Source organism: Carya illinoinensis, chromosome 1 (assembly GCF_018687715.1).
Source record: "Carya illinoinensis cultivar Pawnee chromosome 1, C.illinoinensisPawnee_v1, whole genome shotgun sequence".
Lineage (NCBI taxonomy): Eukaryota > Viridiplantae > Streptophyta > Magnoliopsida > Fagales > Juglandaceae > Carya > Carya illinoinensis.
This window is the reverse complement of record NC_056752.1, coordinates 40713224-40725617: the sequence shown is the minus strand read 5'-3', so window position 1 is coordinate 40725617 and position 12394 is coordinate 40713224. Positions and strand designations below refer to the sequence as shown.

The 12394-nt window shown below is 34.0% G+C and overlaps 1 protein-coding gene across 1 annotated transcript; it reads left to right on the top strand.

The window, feature by feature from the left end:
• The first annotated feature begins 2541 nt into the window (after nucleotides 1-2541).
• LOC122319159 (acyl-CoA-binding domain-containing protein 6) lies at nucleotides 2542-11965 on the top strand. Its single transcript, XM_043137105.1, has 17 exons — nucleotides 2542-2914; nucleotides 3052-3138; nucleotides 3555-3633; nucleotides 3710-3862; nucleotides 3977-4054; nucleotides 4174-4278; nucleotides 5077-5143; nucleotides 5244-5305; nucleotides 6215-6354; nucleotides 6526-6652; nucleotides 6770-6884; nucleotides 7612-7700; nucleotides 8775-8858; nucleotides 8951-9286; nucleotides 10331-10852; nucleotides 10964-11023; nucleotides 11563-11965. Exons 2-17 carry the CDS (start codon nucleotides 3101-3103, stop codon nucleotides 11641-11643), a joined length of 2136 nt encoding a protein of 711 aa, XP_042993039.1. The 5' UTR covers nucleotides 2542-2914; nucleotides 3052-3100; the 3' UTR covers nucleotides 11644-11965.
• The last annotated feature ends 429 nt before the right edge of the window (nucleotides 11966-12394 follow it).

Here is a 12394-nt window from a genome sequence, read left to right as displayed (position 1 = left end):
GAAAATTAAATCTTACCTTTTTTATTTATTAATTTTGCAGTGTTTTATTTCCTTTAATTTCTACTTTAATAATTAGTCCTTTAATTTCTTTTAATTTTTTTTTAAAAATTAATATGATAATTGCTCATAAATTTGTAGTAAGAAAATTAAATCTTACCTTTTTTATTTATTAATTTTGTAGTGTTTTATTTCCTTTAATTTCTACTTTAATAATTAGTCCAAATTTAGTAACAATATTTGAAAACTTTTACAATTTGTAATTGGGGCTTGGGTACAAAATTGGGTAGTGAGGAATTGGGCTCCGTCCCTAATTTTTTTGGGTACAGGTTTAATTCTTTCATTTGTTGTTACATTGTATACATGGTAAACAACTTACCTAAAAAAGTTTATTGCATTTCTCATTTAAATCAAATATAAATTTCATGTTGGTTTTTAATAATATATTATCATATATGTCCAACATATATTATCTCCTGTTCTATTTTTTTTTTTAACTCATCTCCCAATCCAAATGAGGTCTTAATGATTTCAAAAGTTTAAAAGTTTTGCTAATAATTGTTTTAAAGTACAATAATTTTATATTGAAAAAAATAGATATTTTGATAAATTCTAATTATTTTATTTGCAAATAGATAAGCATATGTCAAGCATTGGTCAATAAATAAAAAATGGATGCATGCACGTGTACTTGTCACTTCAGTGGGTTATTTTAAAGCTGCCAACAAAGAATAAAAGTGTATTGATAAATATATTAAACATCACAATCCAACACCTCTTGTACTCAATACACAAACATTTCTTTAATTTTGGAATGAATTTCGAAGCGTTTTTTTATTTAATTATATCTTAATCTGCTTTAATAATTTGCACTATAATAATAAATCTTTAGTATAATAATGGTTAAGTCTGTAATTTCTTGACATTACTTAATAAGGGAATAAAATAAAGATATATCATATAATCATTATTTTATTGTAAATATATATTTTGTCCACAACAAAGTATAGAAAGTAAAGAGATATTTTCTCCCAACTTTAATTTCTCTTATTCCAATGCCAAAAATCCACCTCATTTGCTTTAGATACGATGCTAGAGTCACAGCTGGTGGCTCCCGTTGGGGCCATTGCTAGGCTTAAAAAATATATTTATTTATTTATTTTTTCAAATCAATTTTTAATACTTTTAAATATTTAAAAATATCAAAAATTTATAATAATATTAAACAACTTTTTCTTAATTATTAAGAAAAATGAAAATAATAGTATTTTTTTTCTTTTAAATTAATACTAATTGCTCATAAAAGTTTTATGAGAAAATAATTTTGACATGTTAGATCATAGTTTAGATTATAAATTTCATAAATTAAAAAATTTATCATGTCTAAATTAAAAAATATATAATAATTTTGAATCATTAATAAATCATACAAATTTAACAAAAATATTTTAAATATTGGCATTTCTATATTCTTAATGATAATACATGACTTTTAAAAGTCGATCATACATACATCGATGTGGGTTTAATTGTATTCACGTTAAATCACATTTGATTTCATATTTTATATTAATATTGATTATGTTAGGCTAATATATATATATTTCTATATAATAAATGTCACATTATTTTATATATTCCTCTTCAACATATAAATTTATTCATCTGTAACATTAATATTACATTAATGGAATGAGGGTTAATTCATTGGTAGTCATTGATAATTTTTTTCCTTATATTAATGGAATTAGTTTTTTCTTTTACATTTTACAATTCAAGCGATTAACTAGGATCTTGTCTTGTTTCTGTTGTGAGAACATAAAATTAGGTATTTAAATATGAAGTTAAATAATTTATTAATCATTTTTCTTTTTTAAAAGATCATAAATTATTTTTAAAAGATCTAAACTAGGCAAACGTCCAAAGGACATTATTCTATTACTGGTATATATATATAATATGATATTGTGGGATGTATTTCGGACTAAAATAAAATCAATTTTAAAATAAACATTAACTTGACAAATATGAGTATTGTTTAGCTCATCAGTAATCTTTATTTGAGATTTATTTGTTGTAGATAATTTTTTAATAAAATTTTCATAATATTTATTAAATATTAATTATTTTTAAATATACTTTATATTCGATCCGAAATCAATCATAATAATAATAGAAAATTTAAATTCTCGGCAAACAATAATAATAATACGAAAAAATCATTTGATATATATATATATATATATATAGAGGCCCAAGGGCGACAACATTTAAAAGATCGCAGCTTAAAAAACAAAAACGTAAAAAAGATGGCAGCTTGTACGACTTGGCGTTCGTCCTTAACGTTGTAGACAGGTGAAGCTTCGTTTTGAACACGTGTGGGGACCCACCTAAAAGAGATTCTGAATCACAATTACCGAGACAGACAAAAACCTCTTGGCCCCACCCTGGACGCGCGAAATAAATGCGCAACTGCCTCCCCCCGTCTCTCTCTTCCTGCTATCACTCTTCCTCGAGTTCCGTAAAACTTACCCAGCTCCGTCACTCAACGGTCATTCGCACTCAAAGTATATGCGCTCTCACTACCCCAGCGCACTTTAGAATCGCTTCCCATTCAATCGCCCTAGAAAACACCACAAACACACACTTCTGCTAACCTACGCACCCCTTTCTCTTCTGCTTTACTAACTTACTGCCATTTAAAGGGCACTGTAACAGCCACTTTTATCATTAAGCTTTCACCATTTCTTTGTATACGACATCGTCTAGAATATCACGGAGATTCGTTGTTGCTCTCCGTGGGCTTTTCGCCGTTTCGATCACTCGTTTTCTTACTGTGACGTATTTTCTTTTGTTTTCATTTGCTTTCTTGGGAACCAAACACAAGCTGATTGGTGCTGTCCGTTCCTCTTCACGGGTAGGCTCCTAGTCAAATTTACAAAAGCTGTTCTTTTTTAGATAACTTTGAAAAACTTCTCGACTCGTCTCTATCGCCGATCAATATTTGGGCATTTCCATACCAATGATAATGTGGCTTCTTCCACTGGTTTTTAGGGTTCGGTCTTGAGGGAGGCGCTTTCTATTGAAGAGCTGGTATCAGAAGATGTTCAGTTTCTCTCGTAGACGCTTGAAGCATGGAAGGTGAGCTTCTGTATATTTTTTTTTCGCTAGTTATTTTTTTGTTCGGCTTTCAATCTATTTTCCATGACTTTTTATTTTATTAAGCTCAAATTAGATACACCACCGAGCTATAAAAATTTACTAGCTTTTGCTGGTCATGGAGAAATTTGAGCTTTTGTCTGCAGCATATTGCTTATTTATTTGAAAGGGGGAAAGAAGGAAATATAAAAAAATTTCGAACCATGTATACATTGTAAATTTCGAACCTCTTATTCAGTTACATTTAGTTGGCATTTTGTATAACTGCATTCTTAATTGCAACCTCCAATCAGCGACTTTTAATTCACAGTATGTATTGACAAACCCCGGTGGTACGCAGTAGGGTTATTTTGTAAGATATGCATTTTGATGCCATTTTGGTTAATGTGGTGCGGCAGATTGAAAGTCCATCTATCAGACTCTGCTCAGGGAACTCGAAGTCCCATAAGGAACCAGAAGCGGAGTAGCGGCTCTGGTGTAAGAATTTTAAGTTGTTTGCTGGTAATTTGCATCGATGAGACGGGGAGGGCTGAATTTTTTAAAATTTTTGCAGAGTGAATGTGCCGCACCCACAACTAGCCTTTCCGATGAACTCAATTGCCATTGTTCATCAGCTGCGCCTGAGATTAGTAATTGCACATCATGGAACTCTGAGAATTGGATGGTTTTGTCAATTGCTGGGGACAAACCTACGGCTCGTTTTAATGTAAAATGCTATTTATGAGTTACTCTAATCTTGCTCTATACAGCACAATTGATTGTATTTATTTGAGGTAAGTTATTTTCCAAAGGTCACTAGTTTACTTTATTTCATGAATAGCATGCGGCGGCTGTGATTGGGAACAAGATGATAGTGGTCGGTGGTGAATCTGGGAATGGGTTGTTGGATGATGTACAGGTAGGAAATTGTTTATTTTTAATTTAATATATATTTCATGTGGCACGAATAAATAACATAACAAGTAATTATGTTTAGCATCAGCGTGATTATATATGTACTTTTTTTTGCATTTTCAGGTGCTTAATTTTGATAGACTTAGTTGGACAACAGCTTCATCAAAGGTTTACTTGTCACCAAGTAGTCTGCCACTAAAGATTCCTGCATGCAAGGGCCATAGCCTGGTAATATCTTGTGTCACATCTATATACCACTCACCACTCACTTTATAGTTTTGCATTGTCTTGTAGCTGTAATGTGAATCATATCTTATCTCTGTTGTTTGAATCTGTTTTGTTTTGCTTTGCTTTTTTAAATATATGTGTAATATGTGGGATAATGTTCATCATGGACAATAAATTTTGGGTTCCTAGACCTGAAGATATATCAACTCTACTTACTTCCAACAAAAGAAGAAAAAGAAAAAAGATCTGTCAACTTTTTTTTTTTTTTTATTGGCACTGGGTATCCGAAAATAATGTCTCGACTAATCCTGGGAGTGCATAAGCCCTCGGCAAGGAATTTCTCGCAAGCACACCTTGTGTAATTTAAGGAAAAAAGCTCCTAGTCCGATGACCCATAGAGATTGTTTGCACCCAAGAGGATGCGAACCTTAGACCCTGGAGGGAGCATACCACCAAGACTAAGGCCTTTACCACTTGAGCCAACCCCTAGGGGTTATCTGTCAACTCCCTCACTCATCTGGAGAAGAGTCATTATTTTTTGGGTGTAAAGGGTAGTGAGCACCAAGGATTTGCATTATGGTATGACAAGCTTGTTAATGCCTCTGTCCTGTATGTATGTCAGTCTGAGCTGTGTAAATATTTTTTTTCACTCCCCGGAAGCTATCACAAGTAAAGTATAATGTGACCTATCCCTTGGTGTTAGATTTCTGGTTATTCATATTATCCCATATCATGTAGGCTGCAAAAGCTATAAATTGTTAAGAGTGCTGAGTTCTTTCTGTTGCGATTCCTGACTAGATTTGTTGGGGAAAAAAGATACTACTGATTGGAGGAAAAACTGGTCCTAGCCGTGACAGAGTTTCAGGTTGGGTCTTTGTGTGTTTATGTTTTGATTTTTATTTTGTATTGTCATATTATATTTACTATGTTTTTCTAAATGATGTATCTGATTTTGGCTTTTGTAGTGTGGGCATTTGACACGGAGACTGAGTGCTGGTCACTTATAGAAGCAAAGGGTGATGTGCCGGTATTTAGCTGTACTTGTTAAAGGCTCCAATTAGATGTGTTATCAGAGTAGCTTTTCTCAAGCCTGACTGCCCAAACGGATCCTACTTTTGGGACTCACAATTTGCAAAGCTCATTATTTGAATGAAAATATTTCTTGTGTATATATATATAAAACTTTTCTAATTGGTAATCAAGAAGCTTTAGGTACTGTTTGGCCACATAAAATTTTTATCTCAAACATAAAATTCTTATCTCATCATTATAACTTTTACAAATCCCGATACAAAATATAATAAACAATTTAACTTTTTTCTTATTTTTTCAAATCCCAAAATAATAATAATATTAAAATATAATATTTTAATATTTAATCTTAAAACTCAAAATTCTCATATGAGAATTCTTAGTGGCCAAGTAGAACCTTATTCATAAGAAAAAGAAGGCATACCCCAAGTACACAAGATATATGTGTATATTTATAATAAAACTTTTTAATTGCCAATTATTTATACTTAAAAAAAACCCTTCCCATGTATATCATGCATGCCAAATTCATGAGGACCAGTTATTCTAGCCACCCAGTCCATGTAATTGCGTCATCTCCAATTACAAATTAATACAAAAAAAAAATCAAATTAATACAAAGTTAGGATTGCTCTATGTATGGGACATCTCTCAATCTCTGATAAACTTGACAATTTGATATCATGAAATGCCTGGGACCTCTCAGTAACTTGTGTTAAAATGCTAAAGTTCCTGAGGAGAGTAAGAATGCAATAAATGTAGGCAGTCCATCTTGTGGATTAGGGCCGTGGTATATACCTTCCGAGGACGATATGTGATGTTACTGTGCTTTTCTCAGTAGCATCTCTAATTTTTCTATTTTATTCTGTAATCACGAATCATTAGAAATTGATGTGTATTGCAGGTTGCTCGCAGTGGTCACACTGTGGTTAAGGCAAGCTCTGTTTTGATCTTATTTGGGGGTGAAGATACTAAAAAGAGGAAACTAAATGATCTATATATGTTTGATCTGAAGTCTTTGACGTGGCTCCCTCTCCATTGCACGTAAGTGGATTTTAGTGTACCTCGGAAGTTGGGGTGGAGTTGTTCTGTACTCGATACAAAGTCTAGTGTTTGTCATCTCTGTCATTGAGGATTCTGGTTCCGTTTCTTGTAACCATTTACCTTGATTGAGGAGCAAGAGCCTTTTCTTATTCTTTTTAATTGTACGTACAGAGGAACAGGACCATCTCCAAGATCCAACCATGTAGCAGCTCTTTATGATGATAAAACACTTTTTGTGTTTGGAGGAGCATCAAAGTCCAAGACTTTGAATGACTTGTACTCTCTTGACTTTGAAACGGTACGTAAAACATCTTTTAACATTTTGGTTGTTTATGGTTCTGGATTAGAAGTCTCAGTGAAGCAGACTAAAAATATCATTACATGTGACATTTTATAATTAAATCTTTTTCCTCAGATGGTGTGGTCAAGAATAAAGATACGTGGTTTCCATCCATCACCAAGAGCTGGTTCTTGTGGGGTACTCTGTGGAACTAAGTGGTACATAGCAGGGGGTGGAAGCAGGAAAAAACGTATGCCTCATGAACTTAGAAGCATTTGCTAGGATAAATTTAACCTGTTTATCTTATGTTGAAACATAAAAGCTTATGGACAAACTTAATGCATCTCTTTTTGCAAGAAAGTTCTTGATCTTGTGTTGCTCAATTGTGAAGTATAATATCAGTTCTGAGGCAACAAATAGCTCGAAGATAGAGCTTGACCTATCTAATTTAGGATGTTGCCAATGCTTCAGTGGATTCTTATTATTGTCTTGTCTTATACCCAAGAGAGTTGCAATGGTTCTAGAATACAGCCATATAATTTGTCACCCATACCATAGGAAGATTTGTAAAATTAACTTTATTTGGTTCTGAGAGAACATTTGATGACTTATGGGGAAAGAAGATAGAGAAGATAAAGGAGGAGTAATAAAAATAAGTGTAAGGATGATTGAGAAAGGTTGGCTTTCAACTCCAATGATTCCCATGATTTGGCAAGCTTATACTTGTACAACTTGTACATCCAGACCTGTCCAGGTGCTATTGATATTTTTACAACTTCAAAAATATTGTGTCTTTTGCCATAACTAAGTCCATTATCCTCTAGTTAATGTTTTCTAAATTTGAAGTTTTTATATGTGGAATTAATTGCGGGTAGCTTCCATCAATTTCATCTCTAAACTTGATTGTCTGTTTTTTTGTTTTTTTTTATCCTTTTGGATTCAAAAATAACTTTTTCTTTCAAATCCTATATTTCCAGGACATTCAGAGACGTTGATATTTGATGTTTTAAAAGTTGAGTGGTCTGTGGCTGTCACATCACTGCCCTCTTCTCTTACTACCAACAAGGTGAGCTATAAAGATTGTTCTTTGCATTGAAAGGTCTGTAAGTCTTTTTATGTTAGCCTCATGCATTGTGATTTGCCAAACATATGTATCAGGAAATCTTTGTTATCTCCATCTAAGTAGCATTAATGATCTTTTTTACAGGCAATAAATCCATGAGCTTTCTAGTTTATCCTTCAACTTCTCTTGGCTCTTAGGGTACTAGCTCAATTTTTTAAGATGTCATTTCATTTTGGCTCATAGTTCAATTTTTCGGATTAAGGTTACGTTTGGTAAATGAGATGAGATGAGAAATTATCAAAACCTCACAATTTCCTTTCCAAACATCACTCAAACACAAAACACTTTTCAATTTCAATTCTTCAACTTTTTCATTTAATCATTATCTAATCACTACAACTTTTACAAACTTTAAAACAAAATACAAAAATCAGTACAAATTTTTTTAACTTCAAAACAAAATTAATATTAAAAAATTATATTCAAACAACTTTTTAATTTTATAATATTTTTATTCAACTTTTTTCTCTTTCCTTTCCCAAAACTCAATAAAATATCTTGACTCAAACCATTTCATTACTATTCACAGACCATTTCACTACTATTCATAGACTTTTGAGATACTCCAGGTGTCTAAACGAGCCCCAAAAGTAAACATTCTGGCTTTTAGGATGTTTTAAGTCCAATTTGGTGACAAATCTTACTAAGATGAAGCCATACCAGATTGTCCATATCCTTATATTCAGTAGTCCAGAAAAATTTTCATATGTCAGATTATGATCTACTGGCACAACCCATGAGATGCAGATTGTACAATGTCTGTCTAGTGTGCTCCTTGCTGTTAATTTATCTCTTACTGGCTTAATGTAAATTTGGTTTTGACTTTCTTATTTTATTAATTCTATTTTATCTATTAAAATATTTCATTTTAAGATGCTGTACCTATTGTTAGTTGCATTATTCTTTTCATGCATGAATATTACCTATTGTTAGTGGCATTATTCTTATCATGCATGAATATATCTTCTTTCCTGTTGTTTTTAGCGTAGTTGTATAAAACTATTGTTGTATTCTCAGGGTTTCAGCCTAGTGTTTGTACAGCACAAGGAAAAAGATTTTCTTGTTGCTTTTGGGGGATCCAAAAAGGAGCCATCAAATCAGGTTGGAGATACAGGTCATGCATTTTCACATATTTTTTTTCACTCTTTTTAGATCATTGATTTGCTTTATTTTATAAACATGTCTTATTGCAGGTGGAGGTACTTCTAATGGAAAAGATTGAATCATCAATGGGTCGAAGATCTGCTCCTGGTAAAGGGACGGGATCTTTACTGTTTGAAAAAAGCTCGTCAGGCACAGAATTATCTGCTTCTTCCCAGCGTTTGGTTGAAGCTGTTGCTAGACAAAATCTAGCATCTGCCATTGAACATCATGGTTCAGGAAGAAAATCTCTGTCAGAGTTCTCAGTCATTGAGCCAAATCCTGTTTCTAGCAATCTTTCACTTCGAAAGCAATTCCATAACGAGGAAGAACACAAAATGGCTGTTAAGATGCCAAAGGGATCAGAAGATGACAATCCTTCCTTACAGGTAGACTGCAGAAGCCTGCAATTATTTCCCATCTCTACTACTCTACTTTCATTAATGTTACCTAGATATTGGTATGCAATTCTAACTTCATTTTGGATGATTTCATAATATAGATCTTGAATTTAATATTAGTTGAATTTTTTTTGACTTTGGACCCAAGACGCTAGGCAGTGACTGGTTGAATATGAGGGCCATAGATCAAGGGTTGGTACAATTGAAAAAGAGTGCTTAAGGCTGGTTATCATAACCAATTGTCGGTATGAGACTAGAACTGTTTAAAGTTTCTTTCTAAAGTGAAAGACAGTGTCAAGTGATTGTAAATGGAGAAAAAAACCATGTGTGTTGAAAGCTGTTGGATAAATTGGTATTTGGTAGTGAAAGTTCTCGGATACCTCGTAAAAAAAGAAAGAGGGTATTTTTACTTATTAAAAAAAAAAAAAAAAGGTTTTTTCTTTTCCTATTTTTATATCAAGAATACTAATCTTACAAGATGGACCTGGTCAGTATTCCACAAATCTCAGCTGTGTGGAAGATGATTCCTATATGTATTCTTTGGTGCATTTGGCAGGAAACGGACATTCGAAGACAGGAGGAGTGTTCATTAGAGGAGATTAGATTACTTTTTGTTAGAACTTTGTTTTTTTGGACCAATGCTGTAGATTTCAATGGCCATGCTTTTCATGATTTTCTTGTTTCTATTTCTTCTTCCTAAATAGGTGTTACCCCCTTGTGTACTTGGGCTATGCCTATTTGTATTAATATTAATATAATCGTTTACTTATAAAAAATAAAAAATAAAAAGATGGAGCATTTTGGATCTTTGAACTTAATGGCCCATGCAGAGATAAATTTCTTCGAATCTCTGCTTATGACTGCAATTGCATGCTATTCCATTGTTTTTTTTCTCCCCATGGGGGGTTGGGGAGAAAGAGAGGGGGGGGGGGGGGTGCGGGGATGGGGGCTTTGGTGCGGAATTCGCTACCCTAGAATTACTACTGATATAAATATACAATTTGTTAACATACCATTTTATGTTCATTTCAGGCAACAGAACCCTCAACAAATCAATCTGAAATGGGAATTCAGAGTAAATTAACTGGTGGCAAACTGAATGGTGAGGAAGTCCCTTTATTTGAATCTGACAATGCAGTTCCTCACAACCATGGAATTGGAAATGTTCCAGTTGACAATGATTATGTCGTATTACCTGAAAGTGATATAAAATCTGGAGTGTCATCAGCTCCTACAAATATATGCCAAGTTTATGAAACAAAAATGGCTTCCCTGATGAGGAAGAATGGAATTCTAGAAGGGCAGTTGGCAGCTGCATTGGCAAGTCGGGAAGCTGCAGAGAGGAATTTATCCTCAGTTTTCAAGAGCAGACAAGAGATGGAGAAAAAATTGGTAGACACGGTGAAGGAGATGGAGTTGCTTAAAGAGAAGCTTGCTGGTGTAGAGCTTGCACAAGAAGAGGCTAACAGCTTATCAAATATAGTCCACTCTGACAATGTACGGCTCGAGCATGATGTGGCTTTTCTGAAGGCAGTTTTGGACGATACTCAGAAGGTAATGCATGCAGTCATCTTGCAGTCGAGTCATATGGATAATTACTTGTATACTGGATTATGTCTGATTGGCCAATTCTGGCATTTCTTTCTGAATAAATAAATGTTGTAGGAGCTGCACTCGACTAGAGGAGTCCTTGCAGGGGAAAGGGCAAGGGCCTTCCAACTGCAGGTATGGCTTGAAAAATGCACTACTAGGAATCAAGGGGAAAAAGGGGGATAATTATTAGCTATTTTTGCTGTTAACATAAAATATTTACCACAGCCTTCTTTTGCCACTGTTATCTTTGGTTATGATTTATTATTGACCTACAGATTACTATTTTATATGTTAATTTTCCAGGTCCTTGGGTTGTGGTTTTGATGTTGTAGGTGGATCAGTAGGTTAATCTATAAGAAAGAAAGACGGCATAGGTTATACCTTAGTGTATAGTAATTTTCCTCTCCCTATATAACATGTAACTTGTTGCGTTTCCATGTCTCGTTGATAAAAATTAGTGTAACTTGTTTAGATATGAGTTCATTTCTGAGGTCAAACCTGTGGCTGTGAAGTTGGCAAATGGCATGCGAGTCTTATAAGTCCTGGAAAATCTTACATCCACATCATCTCCTCGCATCTATTTTATTAGAAGAGCATATTTATCTTAATTAATGTGCTATACTATTTTTCTGGCATTCTTCATGCCACCATTGCCTCCTGTTGTCATGCAGGTTGAAGTTTTTCATGTTAAACAAAGATTGCAATCTGTGGAGAACCGAGCACCCACCCCTAGGAAACCTTTCAATGTGTAGTACGGAGAATGGAGAACAAATCTGAATGATCGAGCTATCCATCAATGGTTAGTGGTAGTGGCAGGCTGTCTCATGGAAAGCCAGGAGGCAGACAATGTTAGGAACCATGGCGGGAATAGTTGGACAAAAAAGACTAGACTACTCGGCCTCAGCCTGTGAAAACTGAAAATCACCCCAATGGGCCAACTGACGAGCGCTAAGCTTGGAAATAAAGAATCTTACTAATTTAATACTGTGAATATGTGAAGCCAGTATTTCTTTTGTATATTTGGTTGTATTCTGTTATATTTTTGTTTCATCTAAATGAAACCCATTCCACTCATCTGCTTGTCTGCCATTATTAATTCCTGGCAGTCTTCTTTAGGATTAAGAGTTGGAGGGGATGGTGGCTCATTATTTCTACTGTGATTAATTTCACAGGTTTGGGTGCTCCTCCCCAAGCTACATCCAGAGCTCCTCTGCCCACCACCGCCAACTCGTAGTTGTTGTGTTGCTTTTAATTTGATCTTGAGGTAATTTTATTTTATTGTTTAAAAAACGGGCCATGGGATGAGGTCGTGTCTCTCGGACCTCTAAAAAATGAGTTCAGTGGATATGAACCAAAGCATTGAGCTGAAAGTGCATGTCGGAAGTGGTCATTTGCACCGTTGATCTTTTGTGTTTCTCGGGATACTGAATCCTTTCTACGGTAGGGTTTGTATATAGGGCATCTTCTGTCTAAATAAACCCTCATCCGTATTACAGCGTCTGC

Bases quoted from the DNA above. Each gene is read 5' to 3' on its own strand.
- LOC122319159 (XM_043137105.1), top strand. From the start codon at position 3,101: ATGTTCAGTTTCTCTCGTAGACGCTTGAAGCATGGAAG. The intron at 3,634-3,709 runs GTAAGAATTTTA...AAATTTTTGCAG, and splicing joins AGCGGAGTAGCGGCTCTGGT to AGTGAATGTGCCGCACCCAC. The intron at 10,853-10,963 runs GTAATGCATGCA...TAAATGTTGTAG, and splicing joins TTTTGGACGATACTCAGAAG to GAGCTGCACTCGACTAGAGG.